Here is an 18853-nt window from a genome sequence, read left to right as displayed (position 1 = left end):
CAACATGGCGTCCAAAGGCAAAGCAGATCCAGCTCTGGATGATTTTTTAAGCAAAGTTGATCAGATTGGTAAATATTTTGTCAATTATACCATTTGAACATTGTCATATAGGTAACAGCATGAAGTTGTCTTTTCGATCTCGTTTTAAAATTAACATAAGTTGATTCAACCAGATTAGATCTCGTGAAATTTGACAGATAAGGTGATAAGAACACGCGAGAAAAACGTGTTTACTCATGTAGTTACTATCGTCTTAATTACATTTACATCATCTTGAATTATGCAAAATTTGAAACTGACATAACGTATCTTGATATCATTGAACATGTGCAGAACCAAAGGAAAGTAAACTATATAACACTGTTATTTAGGTATCTACTAACGGTTTATGTAAGAAAATGACATATTGATGCAGTTTTGCACACTTGGATTTCAGTGTTATCGCACAACATGATTAATCAGTTGTGTTTGATTGGATTTAAATTAAGGAATTTAGATTCGTGCATGAAGGATGACTATTATAATGTTAAAGTATTAATAGTGGTCGCAACATGTCGACAATATGTGGACAAAATAATAATATTGTCCTGAACGTAAATGAAACTTAGTCTTACACCTAATACCAGTATAGAGCTTCACTTGTATTAATTATTACTGTTTTAACGATTTTTTTTTAATAAGTACTTCAAACTGTATCAGATAGCTTAATATAGGCATTGACATGAAAAATTGTACATTCATGATCTCATTGTGTGAAAGATACCAGTAAGACATGACTAGAAGGGACATGTAGCATGAATCTTTTACCCTGTTGATTATATGGTATCTGTCTCTCACCTGATAAAACGTAAACCTTTACATTATGGAACATTACTTAACAGGAATATGTTTTTCCCAGTTCTTTCATGCATGTATATCAGGGACGTATTATATGTCCCCGATGTGTCTGTATTTGTACAATTTACATATGCAGGTTATCTGATAGAGTGACTGTGAAATAAACATTGATCTTCAAGTTTTGAGCTAAAAAGAGTGAGTCAACTGAAACTTTTCATGTAGTGTTAGCTACGGCCTCTATAAGTGTCACACAGCATTCTTCAGGTTGAGGTGTGGATCATCACACTAGAGTTGATGCAGGTTCCGACTTTTGCGGACACTTGAAATGTTGTGTTCCCTTTTCTTCCACACATGTGCACATCTGAGATTTTGTGGTAAAATTGATACTTTTAGTAGCAAAAAAGTAAAGGAAGGATGATGTTTGAGAAATAAGGAATTTTATAAAATTTGATTCTAAATAAAAGATTTTAAGTAGTTTTTTTTCCAAGGTCAGTATGATTTAAAGAACATAGTCAATTTATATCTCCACTATTGTAAATAAACTTTGTAATTTTCTGTTTTTAGAATCCATTGTAAAGACTCTGAAGTATGGTGATGACACCCAAGTCAAGACGGCCATGCAGGAGGCAGATTCCATGCTGGCACATGCTAAATCCCACAAGGGCCATTTCCCTGAGGATTTGGGTCCAGTTGAACCTGGGGACGAGGATCTTCCCCAAACAAAAACTGGTCAGTTACATATCACAAGTTATTATTCCAAACTGGCAGATATCTTTAAACCTGATATGTTCTACAAAGTTATAACCAAAAACTTTCGATGTTGATTTATATTAAAGATTTCTAGGTGATCCTTTCAAATCAGTTTATAAGTTTCAAGGGTCAAAGACCCTAAGGACCATAACACATGACCCTAGAGTCAGACTCAAAATAGGGAAATGGACGTAATCTATTTTTCGTTTGTGATAAATGTGTGTTTTTTTGTTTTTGTTTTTTTGTCAATTTCTGCTGAAACATTAAGTAGGTTCTATACGAGGAATTGTAAGAGCATATTGCTAAAGAAATAAAACCATCTTTATACTTCATTAGGAATCTTTGGTTTGAAGTTATTTGTCGAGTTATTTTTCCATAGAAAGGCTGATAATGATTTTAAAAATAAGCATTACCTACATGTTTTCTGGTAATTGGATATAGAAACCTGTTTGTTTAAAGATAGATGTCATAACATTCATAAATCTTGAAAATTTATCACTGTATTTATATACATATTGAGAATTTTCTAATGTGATCTTTATTTTTGTTTTTCCTCCCTTTAAGGTTTCAGTAAAACCATGATCAATACAGCCCCAACTGCTGCTCCAGACCCAGAAGTGCCGTGTGCTGATAGTTTACAATATGACAACTCAAGCCAAGGTATAAAGTTATACAAGAGAAGTACAGTGTTGCAAATTCACTTAATGAGAAAAATAAAGCAGGAATATATCTTGACTAAATTTTTTGAAAAATAGCAAAAAATACTTAACCTGTCAATGTTAACTGGAGAGTAATATTAGAAATTTGTAGAAAGGAAATGGCATCCATTTTTTTTTTTTGCAGAATCCTTCATGGCAGCTATGGAGGCTGATGCAAATGAAAGAGCTGAGAGACGGAAAAAAAGGCAAAAGGAAGCAAACATCATAAAGGAAAAAGGAAATGACGAGTTCAGACAGGGAAACTATGAAAAAGCATTAGAGTATTATTCAGAGGTAAAATAAGCTCTTATCACATATCACTTTTAATTTTTCAAGATAATTCTTTTCGGGTTGGTAATCACTTACCCCATTCACATAGGTGAAAGGGAGTTTGTTGCTACTGCATCACCCAACAATGACACCCAAATATAAAAGGAAATCAGATGTGCCAGAGATTCTGAATATTTAACTATCTGTTGTTTTTGTTCTTATCTGTTAGCAATGCATTAGGTATATTATGTCCTTGGCAATAAGTTCATGCCTGGTAATAAGCTATTGCTTTTCAGTACCTGATCATTTTCAGCAAACTTTTCAATATCCTTTGTTAAGCCCACCCGTTGACTTTCAGTTAGAAGTAATGTGTGGGGTCCCAAGGCTTAAGGTAGGATATGTTATGTTGCTGGTTCATCATTCATTAAGTTGATTTGGGTTGAGACCTGGTAATATCAGTTTACCTGGCAGTCTTTGTTAATTGAGTTGAAGCTCCAGTTTTGTCTGAAATGAAGATATCATCTTGTAGCCAGATCAACAACCGTGATAAATTAAGTTTATATACTGTAACATTAAATTTTGTGGTGGATTCATTCGCTGGTTTTCTTCTTAATACAGGAATTCATAGGTCCATGAATCATTATTTTTTCTGTGGCTTTCTTGAGTCCTTTGTAACCATGAAAATTGTATGCCCCAAAAAATATCACAACAATTTATTTGAAACTAAAAAAATTATCATTTTACAGTATATAATCAATTAGTGGATCAGCTGCTGTAAAATGAAGTTAGATTTTATCATATTACTACATGTGGTCCTGATTCTAAGATTCTATCACTATTGCTGACTTTCATTTTCATTCTCACATCAGCCAGTCACAACCTTTGTTTTCATCAATAATGACTGTCAGTGATAACCAGCCACAGTCATTAATCTTACTTCCAAGTCTTTAATTATTTACCAATAATTGATATCACTTTTTGTGTTTTCCTCGCAGGCTTTACAGAAGGTAAAGGACAATACAGTATTATATACAAATCGAGCACAGACTCTCATCAAACTTCACAAATATGAGGAGGCATTAATTGACTGTGACTGGGCACTCCGGGTGAGTGGATGACCATCATCTCAGATATTCAAACATTCAACCAATTGAATTTTAATTTATAAAGTAGAACATTCATAATTTTTTTTTTGTTCTTTACAATCTTATTCTGTCCTCCAAATATAGTGAAATGTAGAAACATATAAAAATAACAGTCCTTTTTTTACATACACACATATGTGTATGACCTAGATTTGTGTGACCCTTGTTTTTGACCCAATGTTTCTATTTGACTTTTGGAATATTTCACCTTCCCCCTTTTTTTGACTGTAGGTGTTCCCTAACTGTATAAAGGCTCACATCCACATGGGTCGAGCACACATGGGTTTGGGACAATATGAGAAAGCAAGAGAGTGTCTACGAAAAGCTCAGGAGTGTGACCCTAAAAGAGAGTCAGCTATTAAAGGTAATTACACCTGTCTTTACTGTCGAGTAAGTCGGTCATTATACCTGTCTTTACTGTCGAGTAAGTCGGTCATTATACCTGTCTTTACTGTCGAGTAAGTCAGCCATTACACCTGTTTTTGCCATCAAGTAAGTCAGTCATTACACCTGTCTTTATTGTTGAGTGAGTTTGCCATTTAAGGAAATCACACCTGTCTTTACTGTCGAATGAGTCGGTCATTACACCTGTCTTTACTGTCGAGTAAGTCGGCCATTACACCTGTCTTTACTGTTGAGTAAGTCAGTCATTACACCTGTCTTTACTGTTGAGTAAGTCAGTCATTACACCTGTCTTTACTGTTGAGTGAGTCGGTCATCACACCTGTCTTTACTGTTGAGTGAGTCGGTAATCACACCTGTCTTTACTGTTGAGTGAGTCGGTAATCACACCTGTCTTTACTGTTGAGTGAGTCGGTAATCACACCTGTCTTTACTGTTGAGTGAGTCGGTCATTACACCTGTCTTTACTGTTGAGTGAGTCAGTCATTACACCTGTCTTTACTGTTGAGTAAGTCAGTCATTACACCTGTCTTTACTGTTGAGTAAGTCAGTCATTACACCTGTCTTTACTGTTGAGTAAGTCGGCCATTACACCTGTCTTTACTGTTGAGTGAGTCGGTCATTACATCTGTCTTTACTGTTGAGTGAGTCGGTAATCACACCTGTCTTTACTGTTGAGTGAGTCGGTAATCACACCTGTCTTTACTGTTGAGTGAGTCAGTCATTACACCTGTCTTTACTGTTGAGTAAGTCAGTCATTACACCTGTCTTTACTGTTGAGTAAGTCAGTCATTACACCTGTCTTTACTGTTGAGTAAGTCAGTCATTACACCTGTCTTTACTGTTGAGTAAGTCAGTCATTACACCTGTCTTTACTGTTAAGTGAGTCGACTATTAAAGGTAATCAAATCTATCTTTACTTTTGAGTGATCAGCTATTGTAGGTTTTAAAACACATATTCAAATTACCTAGTGTAGGGTTTATGGAAATCAAAGAGGTGAAAAGATTAATTATCAAAATTTGGTATGTCACTGAAGTAAGCAACATTTTACTGGCTCAGTTAAGGGACCCTGTTGACTTTCTTTGCCTGAAACAAGGTAAGGATGCTTTGATAACAATAGTAAAACAGTTAAGCTATACATGTATCTTTAATTCAGTGCTGGATTTTGCAAACTATGTTAGATAAATTAAACAATTAACAGCTCAAATTACTCACACTACACAGGTACAAAGTCAGGATAGCATAGTACTGACACCTTTGTCTTTAACTTAGATGGTTTCAATTCTTCAATCTGAGGTGAAAAGGTAAAGGGTCACCCGCCTGACCACATGAGTTATTCTTGATGGTCTGGTTTTCTTCCACAATTTAACTCTATTATCTTGTTTTGTTGTAGTTTTGAAATTAAAGTTTTATTATATCCAAAATGCTTACACTGTTTTACGTTGAGATACAGACTAATAATGAATTAATGCTATCGTCATCAGAATACCTGTCAGAAGTTGACAGACTTGAACAAAAGGTGACCCAGGAAGTCCAGGCCAAACAGTTGTTTGAATCAGGAGATGAGAGTGCACAAACCATTGTACAATTACTAGAGAAAGTCTGCAAGCCGGATCAGCTCCCTCTCTATTATAGTGGAGGATTTACTCTCATCTGTAGTGGACTTCAGACAAGTAAGTATTGGTCTGTAATGATAACTTATCATGTAATGGTCATTTGTTAACATCACTAGCCACAATCACTAATTCGCCGACAGTCATGATGAGTAACTTCAAGCATTCATACCTTTCACCTAGAACATGGGTTTAAGACATTGGTGGCAGTGGATGTCTGTTGTGTTGGTTATTTCCCTTCGAAGGTACATTGATTTTCTCTCATGGATGTTCCTCGTTCAACATCCAAAATCATTTGTCAGCTTAGCAGCCAGAGCTCATGTTCATTGCTTAACTTGTAAATAATGAGAAATAAAATAGAAAACTTTCATATTAGTTTACACACAACTATATTTCAGACTTTATAGAAAATGTGATTTGGTTTTATTTCTTTTAACAGTGGAAGATAAGACCCTATTCAGGACAAATGGTGGCATTGATCTCTTCTCCAGTCATCCTTGTTTCTCACGGTAAGTGTGAAAATTGTCCAGTAGAATTGTCTACATTTCCTTGTTTCTTTATTCATTTACATTCCCATCTTATTTGTTGGGATATAAATTTTTTGACCGTTTGATTTTGATTTTGGAGTCAATCCCAGAAGTTGATTGTACAGGAATTTAATGGTCCCAGTTTGGAACTAACAGAGCTTTTCTATTGACAGATGCATAGCGTCCTCTCCTAGGAGCTTGTCTCAGGAACAGCTCACTATGTTGACTTCAGGAGTAGAGATGTTGGCAATGGCATGTACGGAAAATGGTAGGGTCACATTCTTAACACAAGAAATTAAAGAAACATTTTACCAAATATGGTAAATCTATAGTTACATTAAAGAAACATTTTACCAAATATGGTAAATCTATAGTTACATTTTAGCACAACGTCTAAATTGTCCCAGTATACTGGGGATATCCTTACAATGTCTATCCTGATATTGTTTAGAAATTGATGTATGCAGATAGTCCTTAAAACATATCAATTTAATTATTGTACAGAAATAAACAGATGAATCGTCTCAGTCTACTAGAAAGGAGACAAGGGAAGATTTGATTTTTTATTGTCAAGCATAAAGATCCAGTAGAGTATTGTGAAAGAGAAAATCTGCCATGAAAATCTAGCAGTGTTGTAAAGCTTGAAATCTGCCATGAAAGTTATAGTTTACTATTTGGGCTATTCCAGTGAACATCTATCCCAGTCAGGACTCTAGCTTTTGTTTAGCATACCACACAATGCCAGTAAAACATCTATCCCACCCCAGGACTCCAGGTTTTGTTTAAGGCTTTTCCAGTAAAACATCTATCCCACCCCACGACTCCAGGTTTTGTTTAGGGCTATTCCAGTAAAACATTTATCCCAACCCAGGACTCCAGGTTTTGTTCAGGGCTATTCCAGTAAAACATCTATCTCACCCCAGGACTCCAGGTTTTGTTTAAGACTATTCCGGTTGCTTTGAGGTACCAGTTTTAGAAATCTGTCTAAATAGCGGCTATTTCTTGTTTTTCAGAATCAAACCAGCAGCATTTACTAGGATTAAACAATTTCTCTGAATACATTCTCCAGTTTATGGAAGTTAAAATCAAAGGTCAAGGTCGACTGATGAAATCTGCTTGTGTAACGTTATTACATCGACTGACTTTGTCAGAATCAGGGAGATCCACCGTAATTCGTGTATTCAATCTGACGAGGTAAGACCAAAGCCTATTACTGTATTATACATAACCAGTGTACCTGCCAGTGTTACATTTGTAGGTTTGATAATATTCTTTATGAATGTAACAGAGGTGATTACATTATATCAATGCCTCAGCTGGGATTTGAACCCGGGATCCCCTGTTTAACTAGACTGATGCTCAATCGATTGAGCTGAAGATAAATTCTCTCTTGCTGGACCTATTTATTGTGGCCTGTATTTTGTCATGGTTACCTACTCGTCCTCCAGGAAATAACTTGTCCTCGAGTTTCCAGGGGTTACAGAGATGCTTGTAAAAGTGACCCAAAGTATTATTCCAGAGCACCATGTTGCGTGCCAATGTAACAGAAACCATTATTTATTTCAAAGCCTCCACAAGAATTTGAACCTATGACCTCAGGTTTACTAGTCTGATGCTCAATCGATCAAGCTAAGGCAAAATTCTCTCCAGCTGAGCAGTATGTTGTTAGTATCTACCAGAGTTATATACTCCCCCTCCAGGGAAGAACTTCTCCCTGAGTTTCCAGGTCATACAGCGATGCCTTTGGGACAATGCTAAGTTTCATTCATGAGTCCCACGTTGGGCACCGACTGTAGCATGTCCAGAAATGACTACTGAATGCAGTAAATTTGGAGTTTTGTATTAGCTCTTTGTTGTAGCCAAATGAACCTTCGAAATAGTTAAACATACATAATCACCAAGACTTTACTCATACTATGAGGTAATGGTCATACGATGATAAAATATAATAAAAGATTAATATGTTTAAAGTTACACACTTTAAAACTTACAATCTTGTCACAAGGATTTACTAGAAACATCCAGATTAAGGTTAACATATGACTTAAATGTGCCCCTGATATATGTTACGGTTGAGAGGCAGAGTTGGCGTAAAGTGGGAGGCAGCGGTGCCTGAGATATGGACGGATGGTCCATTTTGCATGTACACATACGTACATACATTAATTCCTAACCCTGCACCAGCAATGTACATGTATTTGAAGACTTGACTAAAAAAGTCATGGTTTTACAACCCATATGTATATTACTAAAACACTGATCAAGGGAGTTAGTATTGTGTTGTGATGTCTTGATGTTTTGATTTGCTTGAGCAAGAAGTATTCATTGATAAATGTGTAAAAGGACACATAGGTCTTATTGGATTATTTACACCAAATAATAATGAAAATAGGAAGGGAGATAACTATTGACATCTGACCAGTAGAGCAATACCAGTACTGTTTATTTATGATTGTGTTGTTGTTTTCTGTAAGTTAATTACGATACTGTGTGTTTATGATTGTGTTGTTGTTTTCTGTAGGTTAATTACGATACTGTGTGTTTATGATTGTGTTGTTGTTTTCTGTAGGTTAATTACAGTACTGTGTGTTTATGATTGTGTTGTTTTCTGTAGGGTAATTACAGTACTGTGTGTTTATGATTGTGTTGTTGTTTTCTGTAAGGTAATTACAGTACTGTGTGTTTATGATTGTGTTGTTTTCTGTAGGTTAATTACAGTACTGTGTGTTTATGATTGTGTTGTTTTCTGTAGGTTAACTACGGTACTATGTTTTTATGATTGTGTTGTTGTTTTCTGTAGGGTAATTACAGTACTGTGTGTTTATGATTGTGTTGTTGTTTTCTGTAGGTTAATTACAGTACTGTGTGTTTATGATTGTGTTGTTGTTTTCTGTAGGTTAATTACAGTACTGTGTGTTTATGATTGTGTTGTTGTTTTCTGTAGGTTAATTACAGTACTGTGTGTTTATGATTGTGTTGTTTTCTGTAGGGTAATTACAGTACTGTGTGTTTATGATTGTGTTGTTTTCTGTAGGTTAATTACGGTACTATGTGTTTATGATTGTGTTGTTTTCTGTAGGTTAATTACAGTACTGTGTGTTTATGATTGTGTTGCTGTTTTCTGTAGGTTAATTACGGTACTATGTGTTTATGATTGTGTTGTTTTCTGTAGGTTAATTACGGTACTGTATGTTTATGATTGTGTTGTTTTCTGTAGGTTAATTACGGTACTGTGTGTTTATGATTGTGTTGTTGTTTTCTGTAGGGTAATTACAGTACTGTGTGTTTATGATTGTGTTGTTTTCTGTAGGGTAATTACGGTACTGTGTGTTTATGATTGTGTTGTTTTCTGTAGGTTAAGTACGGTACTATGTGTTTATGATTGTGTTGTTTTCTGTAGGTTAATTACAGTACTGTGTGTTTATGATTGTGTTGCTGTTTTCTGTAGGGTAATTACAGTACTATGTGTTTATGATTGTGTTGTTGTTTTCTCTAGGTTAATCGCAGTATTGTTTGAGCTTATTAGGACCAATGCTACCATAGCCATTACAGCAGGCAGTGTTCTAAACAACCTGGCACTCGATAAAATGTAAGTTTCCTATTATTTACATTTAAAGATAGTAATTATTGAAACCTGCATTCTTCTCGGTAATTTACGATGACATGATATACATGTAACAACACATTATCATACTGCAATTATTTTTTATCAAAAACTTGTTTCTTACAAATTGGCAGGTAAAATATTTTTGATAAATGGATATTGAGATAAGGATCATCTCATCTGGAAATTTGTTAATAAATTGTGAACTATACAGTATTATTTTTTTAATAAATTACTTACCAGTAATTGTATATATTGGATTTTGAAAAATAAAAAAAAATATGTATATATATGTATTTAAGGTTTCTCATTACCCTTTATTGTTTTGAAGGTTTAAAGTCAAATTAAGAGACAAAATTGATGTAGATGTTCTTCCTGCCTTTGAATCCTTATTGGTAAGTCTAAACCAGCTTCCTTAACCAATCCTTATTGGTAAGTCTATACACAGCATCCTTCACCAATCCTTATTGATAAGTCTATACACAGCATCCTTCACCAATCCTTATTGATAAATCTATACACAGCACCCTTCACCAATCCTTATTGGTAAGTCTATACACAGCATCATTTACCAATCCTTATTGATAAGTCTATACCCAGCATCCTTCACCAATCCTTATTGGTAAGTCTATACACAACATCCTTCACAAATCCTTATTGATAAATCTGTACACAACATCCTTCACCAATCCTTATTGGTAAGTCTAAACCAGCTTCCTTAACCAATCCTTATTGGTAAGTCTAAACCAGCTTCCTTAACCAATCCTTATTGGTAAGTCTAAACCAGCATCCTTCACCAATCCTTATTGGTAAGTCTATACACAGCATCCTTCACCAATCCTTATTGGTAAGTCTATACACAGCATCCTTCACCAATCCTTATTGGTAAGTCTATACACAGCATCCTTCACCAATCCTTATTGGTAAGTCTATACACAGCATCCTTCACCAATCCTTATTGGTAAGTCTATACACAGCATCCTTCACCAATCCTTATTGATAAATCTATACACAGCATCCTTCACCAATCCTTATTGATAAATCTATACACAGCACCCTTCACCAATCCTTATTGTAAGTCTATACACAGCATCCTTCACCAATCCTTATTGATAAGTCTATACACAGCATCATTCACCAATCCTTATTGGTAAGTCTATACACAGCATCCTTTACCAATCCTTATTGATAAATCTATACACAGCACCCTTCACCAATCCTTATTGTTAAGTCTATACACAGCATCCTTCACCAATCCTTATTGATAAGTCTATACACAGCATCCTTCACCAATCCTTATTGGTAAGTCTATACACAGCATCCTTCACCAATCCTTATTGTAAGTCTATACACAACATCCTTCACAAATCCTTATTGATTAGTCTATACACAGCATCCTTCACCAATCCTTATTGATAAGTCTATACACAGCATCATTCACCAATCCTTATTGGTAAGTCTATACACAGCATCATTCACCAATCCTTATTGTTAAGTCGATACACAGCATCCTTCACAAATCCTTATTGGTAAGTCTATACACAACATCCTTCACAAATCCTTATTGATTAGTCTATACACAGCATCCTTCACCAATCCTTATTGGTAAGTCTAAACCCAGCTTCCTTCACAAATTCTTATTGGTAAATCTTTACCCATACCTATACACTTGACTTAAACATTCACTGTGGCATCCTTTGTTTAAAATACTACTTATCCAGATAGACTGACAGGATTCTGACAGAATTTAGTAAAATTTAAAAAAAAAAAAATTTGTTTTTACTTGTCCATTTACAAAGCTGATACTTTGTATCCTCTTCTCAATGGAATAAGATGAAAGGCATCACAAATTCTTTAACTTTGTACATTTACAGAAAGATGGTTGTTCCGGCCAAGCTTGTGTTCTACCAACCTGTGTTACGACAATGATGAACCTGGCGATAGACCCAGCTATACGCGACAAGCTGTGTAGGCGTCAGGATTTATGGAAGGCGATACTTGACCTTATGGTAAAAGACTAGTGCCAAATTTAGATCCATCAGATAAATGCTGTAATGTAGTTGATAGTTAAAACTAAGATTTTTACTACCAGGTAATTTGCTACTTCATATTAAAATTCAAGACAAATTTTAACTGCTTATTCAGTTAGACACATATGGATATAACACAAGTATCACAATAACACAAAGTCAAAGCAAATAAAAGGAAAGACACACACAAAAATAAATGATATTTACATACATGTTGTTTTATACATTCATAGTGTAGACATATATCATTAAAACATGATATGATTATTTAGGGTATGCAATCACATCAAAAGTAGTCTACGATCACAAATTAGCTTGTCAATTAATGATCAGTATACAGTTTTCAATACAAAGAAAACAAGATCAAACGTCCAGCCTGGAAGATTCTGTAATATCGGCAGTCTTTAAGGATGGATTTCTAGTGGAATATAGGAGTCTGGTTCAAAGATGTGTAAACAGCAAATATAGGATGCATTCAGTTTTAATTCTTGCTTCGGATGTTCTCTGTTCCTCTATATTTGCAGTGTATAATTTTGTTGTAGTGAGTATCTGTATTTAATTGTATTTCAGACTCAACACAAAGAACGGCTTGACCAACCAATTAGTGTTGAACTTGTCGAGTCTTTACTGGGTCTTCTGTCAAATCTCACTTTCACTACGTCGCCACAACACAAAGAACATGCCGTCAACATCTGTAAACAGTGCCTGGAGTTCTGTAAAAAATTTAAACACTACAAACTCATCGTGTCACGAAGTCTGGGGGTGCTCAGCCATGTTCTTCCCAACTCTATACCATCTGTTGATTGGTTGTGTACAGAAGATGGTGCAGAAATCCTGATGTATCATGTGAAGGTAAGGAGGTAGGATGTTATGTGAAGGTAAGGAGGTAGGATGTTATGTGAAGGTGAGGTGGTAGGATGTTATGTGAAGGTGAGGGGGTAGGATGTCATGTGGAGGTAAGGAGGTAGGATGTTATGTGGAGGTAAGGAGGTAGGATGTCATGTAAAGGTTGGGGGTAGGGTGTCATGTGAAGGTGAGGGGGTAGGATGTCATGTGAAGGTAAGGAGGTAGGGTGTCATGTGGAGGTAAGGAGGTAGGATGTCATGTAAAGGTTGGGGGTAGGGTGTCATGTGAAGGTGAGGGGGTAGGATGTCATGTGAAGGTAAGGGGTAGGATGTCATGTGAAGGTGAAGGGTAGGATGTCATGTGAAGGTGAGGGGTAGGATGTCATGTGAAGGTAAGGAGGTAGGATGTTATGTGAAGGTAAGGAGGTAGGATGTCATGTGGAGGTAAGGAGGTAGGATGTCATGTGAAGGTTGGGGTAGGATGTCATGTGAAGGTGAGGGGGTAGGATGTCATGTGAAGGTAAGGGGCTGTGATGTCATGTGAAGGTAAGGAGTAGGATGTTATCTGAAAGTGAGGGTATGGAATGTCTTGTGAAGGTAAGGGAAGGATGTCATGTAGAGTTAGGTAAATAGGATGTCATATGAAATTAAGGGAGCATGATGTCATGTCAAGGTTAGTAATTCATAAGATGAATATATCTCCAAGTTAGATATGTAGGTAGTTTGATGACCTGATTAGTTGCCTGGTTCTTATACATTGATGTCTATTACAGAGTGAAGATGATGCAGAAAACAGAAAACATGCTTTAAAAGGTTTGACGGCCTGCACCCAAATCAACGAACTTGCACGTATATTTGTAGTAGATCACAAAGGTAAGGCCTGACAATTCTTAATTATAAGATGATTTTAATTTAGAGAGATGTCTTATATAATGCTCGAAAGTCTTGCTATTTAATCTTTTTTATTCCTAATTGTTTTTTTCTTTTGTTACTAAGTCAGACAAATCGCCAGTGAGATATATGTTTTATGATATATGTACCCATCAATAGACAGGCATTTGAATATGCAATGACTTTTTGTCAGAAAAAAGTGATAATTACATCTGTTACTGGTCATAACTCTGAACTTTTTCAGCATTCTCCCTGATAAGGATAATTTCTTTAGATAGCCTGTGAGAAAGTGACACCAATTCCCAGTATCTAATTTCAACAGAAATAGAAATGCTACTGTGAAATCATGTGTTTTTGTGGTGCTCTAATTTCATTGTTTTTGTTTTTTTTTTGTTTTTGTTTTTTTTGTTACAACAGACATTACACACTATATGTTGGTATTTCTAATTAAACCAAAATTTATGAGGAAGGCTTTATCACACGTTATGGGCGTATTATGAATTAATTGTGTCAATAATTTATTTCATTGTAATGAAGTGTTTGAGGTACTTTGGTAGTTATTCACTGTTGGTGTCTGTTACAGTAGATATTCACTGTTGTTGTCTGTTACAGTAGTTTTTCACTGTTGGATATATGTTTTACATATATGTAAATCACATGTTGGTGTCTGTTACAGTAGATATTCACTGTTGGTGTCTGTTTTTCAGTAGTTATTCACTGTTGGTGTCTGTTAGATAGCCTTGATTCACTGTTAGTGTTTCAACAGAAATAGAAATGTTACTGTGAAATCATTTGGTGTCTGTTACAGTAGATATTCACTGTTGGTGTCTGTTTTGTTACAGTAGATATACACACTGTTGGTGTCTGTTACAAAATAGTTATATTCACTGTTGGTGTCTGTTACAGTAGACAGTAGTTATTCACTGTTGGTGTCTGTTACAGTAGTTATTCACTGTTGGTGTCTGTTACAGTAGATATTCACTGTTGGTGTCTGTTACAGTAGTTATATTCACTGTTGGTGTCTGTTACAGTAGATATTCACTGTTGTTGTCTGTTACAGTAGTTATTCACTGTTGGTGTCTGTTACAGTAGATATTCACTGTTGGTGTCTGTTACAGTAGTTATTCACTGTTGGTGTCTGTTACAGTAGATATACACTGTTGGTGTCTGTTACACTAGTTATATTCACTGTTGGTGTCTGTTACAGTAGTTATTCACTGTTGGTGTCTGTTACAGTAGTTTTTCACTGTTGGTGTCTGTTACAGTAGATATTCACTGTTGTTGTCTGTTACAGTAGTTATTCACTGTTGGTGTCTGTTACAGTAGTTATTCACTGTTGGTGTCTGTTACAGTAGTTATTCACTGTTGGTGTCTGTTACAGTAGTTATTCACTGCTGATGTCTGTTACAGTAGATATTCACTGTTGGTGTCTGTTGCAGGACTTGGGACACTCATACGACTATTAAAGGCCGAGGACGAGATTCTCATCGGGAACTCAGCGTTAAGTCTGGGTCACTGTACTCAGGTACCCAAGGTGTGTGCGGCATTAGCTAAAACAGACATTATCAAAGACTTGTTAGTGTTAGCCAGAGACGGAAGACGTCCTGCGGTACAACAAAACTGTGCCATCCTCATCGCAAAGCTTGCTCAAGGAGATTCAAGGTAATGGTTTAATGAAAATCAGTTTCAAAAACAAAACAAACATGGATCTGACCATGTGCTGTAAATCACATATATTTGGCGTGGGATTTATTTTCGAATTGATACGCCAGGAGTTTTAATAACAAATTCAAATCCCTTGCGATTATTTTGTCAAAATTAATTTTTGATCACATCTTTGCTGATTTGGTAATGGATATCGGTGTCCATACATCTATTAGCCCGTCATTTAAGAATTTAACGTCAATTTAGACCATGTATTCCGAAATATATCTGAAGAGATGTGTTCACAAAATGAAATATTTTTGAAATCTATGTGACATGCTGTATTAGATTTTTCATTCAATATTTATTAAAATTGATACTTTTCAAAACTTTTGTTTTAATTTTAAAAAAAACTGTGTTGGCTTACGGTTTATAAGGTCAGACTTTGAAAATAATGTTTCTGAATTAATCATTTTGGACACTGCTTTCTCATTTCAGACATTTGGAGAAGTTACGAGAGCTCCATGGCATAGACATACTTCACACGTGTATGAAACATCTCAAGTGATTCTCATGGCGGTCTCTCATCCTCTTCAATCACCTCATCAATTAGTGTTCCACATTCTCAAACAGGGTAGCACTTCAGTCACAACAGTCTCAGGATCATGGAATTCCATCTAATAAAAATAAAGTTTGGACACCTGTTAAATGTGGACATATGTTCCATATTTTTGTCATTGAAAGAAAACAAATATTGAAATGAATTCGTTAAAGTTGGTAGATTGATATACAGTATTATATTGATAAAAATAATTGAAGGTTGTTACAGTTTCTCAAGTATTTATTGACAAGAAAATTACTTTGTTTTTGGTAGATATTTAAAGATGGTATGTTCAATATAAAACAGTTTTCCTGTGAAACTCTTATTTTGTTTCACTTTTTAATGGCTCTGAATTGTTCAGCCACATTGTTCGTCTCCTATACTGTTTCTTAGATATTTGTACTTGCCAATTAAAATGTTTTTCAATGTTTTGAAAAAATGTTTTTGACGATTTCCATATTTCTATAATGACCCTAAAGGTGGGCGATTATTTTTTAGGGTTAAAGTGAAGCCGCTCAATATCAAACACCCCTGTGACCAAGATTTCTGTTCAGTTGGCACAAACGTTCCTACAAGATGTCACACAATGTATTTCATAAGAGTCTTTGACTTTATTTACAATAACAAGTTACATCACATAACCTGGTTAAATCAAGAATATTTGAATCTTTCGTAATGGCAAAATTTCACTATATATAAAAGTATGTCTTTGGTATACTGATTTTTGTTCTAATAAAACTGGAATTATGCAGTAATCAATGAAAATTTCATGATTATGATGTAAAAGAACATCCAAGTCATAGACATGCATCTCATTTTAAACAGATTGAATTTTTACGAAATTGTCAAAATATCAGACTAGCATACATTGTATCTATATTTCCGGGTTTTGTTTGATGCAGTATACATGATCTTGCATGCGATTCTGTGTAAAATGTTCAAAAATGTGATATGTGAAAAAAACTACAAGTCAATTAATTGTTATATCAAACTTTTTAATGTGTTTAAAAACTTTGATAGGACAATGATGCAAGTGTATGATACTTTTGATCATATTTATTAGAAAATCACTCCAATTATACCACAGAATTGAAAACTTTGATTGGTGCCGTACAATTTTTTACTTCCAAGCCAGTATTGTTATCAGTAACATTAGTGATATATGAATGTGTATTACTTGATAGAATAGAGGTAAATTGTCTGTCCTGCTTAGTCATTTAAGAGATTAACCTATGAGCGGAGTTTGACCTCTTCTGTATTTACTGCGAGTTTCGCTGGGGTATCTTATTGCATAGTTTCAGTGACGTGTCTCACTTTCAGTGTATCTTATTAAGTGTAATGGGTATATCTCGCAATGTCACAGAACAAGTGCCAGTAAAGCATCTCACTGCAGGTGTCATAGACGTGTCTCATGAAAAACGCCATCAAAAGTGTCATGGGTATGTCTCTCTACATTGTAGAACAAGTGTCACTGAAGTGTCTCAATTTAAGTGTCAGTCACAAGAGTTTCATTAAACGTGACATAGATACGTCTCACTAACTTGTTATACATGTGTCTTTAAATTGTCTCACTAAGTTTCACTAAGTGTCTCATTATCTGATTATATGGTTCGCTAACAGATGCGTCTCTATCTTGGAGTGTCACTTGTTTTTCAATACAAGTGTCGTTCATTCTATTAAAAGTATATCTAAAAATAAATGCCACAATGGGTGTTTCAATATGTGAGGGATATATTAAAGGAATTTCTTGAAGTGTCTCTCTACAAATGAAGAATTTCATCATTCATGTACATAAATCACATCACAGAATTGATTTTTTTAAGGATAAATAAATCGATAATATATTTTGTTGCTTTTGTTGTTATGCTTTGAACTGGTTTCCAGTATTTCAGGATTTTTGGTGATTCATAACCAACATCCAGGGATTGCCACCTCTCAACTCTAGGATTTCTTCAGTTTTGATTTCCATGTGATTGTAAGCTCTGGAATTTCTGAGATGGCAGTTGTTGTTAGGTCACAAGAGACAATGTCATGGTGACCTATTGCGATCACTTTTTGTCAGATGTTGTGTGTCCTTAAACTTTTTACACATTTGGCTTCTCAAAAAATTCATGAAAAGTTTGCAGAAACCCTCCATGGCGAAAGATGAACCAATGGTTTGAATTATATTGTCCCAACCCATCAGGGGCTGTAGGGATATGACTTAAATGGGTCACATTACAAAAACTTTTAAACATCAGATATGATAGGACCACCGTGTATAGAAGTGGCTTACCAGAATTGTAAATTTCATGACCCTAGATCTTGCATTTCCCCCTGGAGATAGGGTCAAGTTTACTAAAGGTTATGAAAAAAAAAATTCTCTACACCTAAATATGAATCAAATGCTCTGAATGGATAGAAAGGTTTAGAAATTATTTACCAAAATTGAATGTGTTCCTTATTATTAAATCTCTGGAATGGTTGCAAAACAAATGAATGCACATCCTCTTGTTTCGTATTGTTACTGAAATTGTTTACCACCATCAGTACATCTATTTTTTTTTTTGTGACTCCTGCAAGCTATAACCCGTTTTATTCGATATTGCTTACCTCAGGTGGCTATCACTAGTCAAATGTTCAGCGACGCCTATCAGTATGACATAATTACGATTGCATGGCAAAGGTCAGTATAATTGGTCAAAGGTCAAACTGTTCATCAATTTCCATCAATTGTAAATATTTTTGATTGAACATATTCTAGAATGTCAAAGGTCAATATAAAGGTCAACATAAAGGTCACCAAAAGACACAGGTCAAGTAAGTCCTCAATTTCAATAGAAAAACTCAATTTCAACTCTGGTTCAATAAAATGATCTTTTATGAGCAATATGTCTAAATGTGAAATGCAATATGTCTGTTGGTTATCAATCTACTTTAGTGAATAAATACTATTCCCGTGAATCGCAGCCACACACCTCATCACAGTCAGGTATTGATGTGATGTGTACAATAC

General features: G+C 35.1%; 1 protein-coding gene across 1 annotated transcript; it reads left to right on the top strand.

Moving 5' to 3' along the window:
* The first annotated feature begins 4 nt into the window (after nt 1-4).
* On the top strand, nt 5-17673 carry LOC132547829 (tetratricopeptide repeat protein 12-like). The gene is made up of 17 exons (XM_060211631.1): nt 5-68; nt 1402-1566; nt 2152-2247; nt 2431-2579; nt 3551-3661; nt 3932-4064; nt 5588-5776; nt 6156-6225; nt 6417-6511; nt 7257-7437; nt 9740-9832; nt 10179-10242; nt 11722-11856; nt 12448-12729; nt 13496-13595; nt 15053-15275; nt 15756-17673. The coding sequence occupies exons 1-17, from the start codon at nt 5-7 to the stop codon at nt 15823-15825; spliced, it is 2220 nt and encodes a 739-aa protein (XP_060067614.1). The 3' UTR covers nt 15826-17673.
* Nucleotides 17674-18853: the final 1180 nt, after the last annotated feature.

This window comes from Ylistrum balloti, unplaced genomic scaffold (genome assembly GCF_031769215.1).
Source record: "Ylistrum balloti isolate Yb309-2 unplaced genomic scaffold, AGI_CSIRO_Ybal_v1 Utg369980, whole genome shotgun sequence".
Lineage (NCBI taxonomy): Eukaryota > Metazoa > Mollusca > Bivalvia > Pectinida > Pectinidae > Ylistrum > Ylistrum balloti.
Note: the sequence above shows the minus strand (reverse complement) of the source record. Positions and strands in the feature narration are given on the sequence as shown.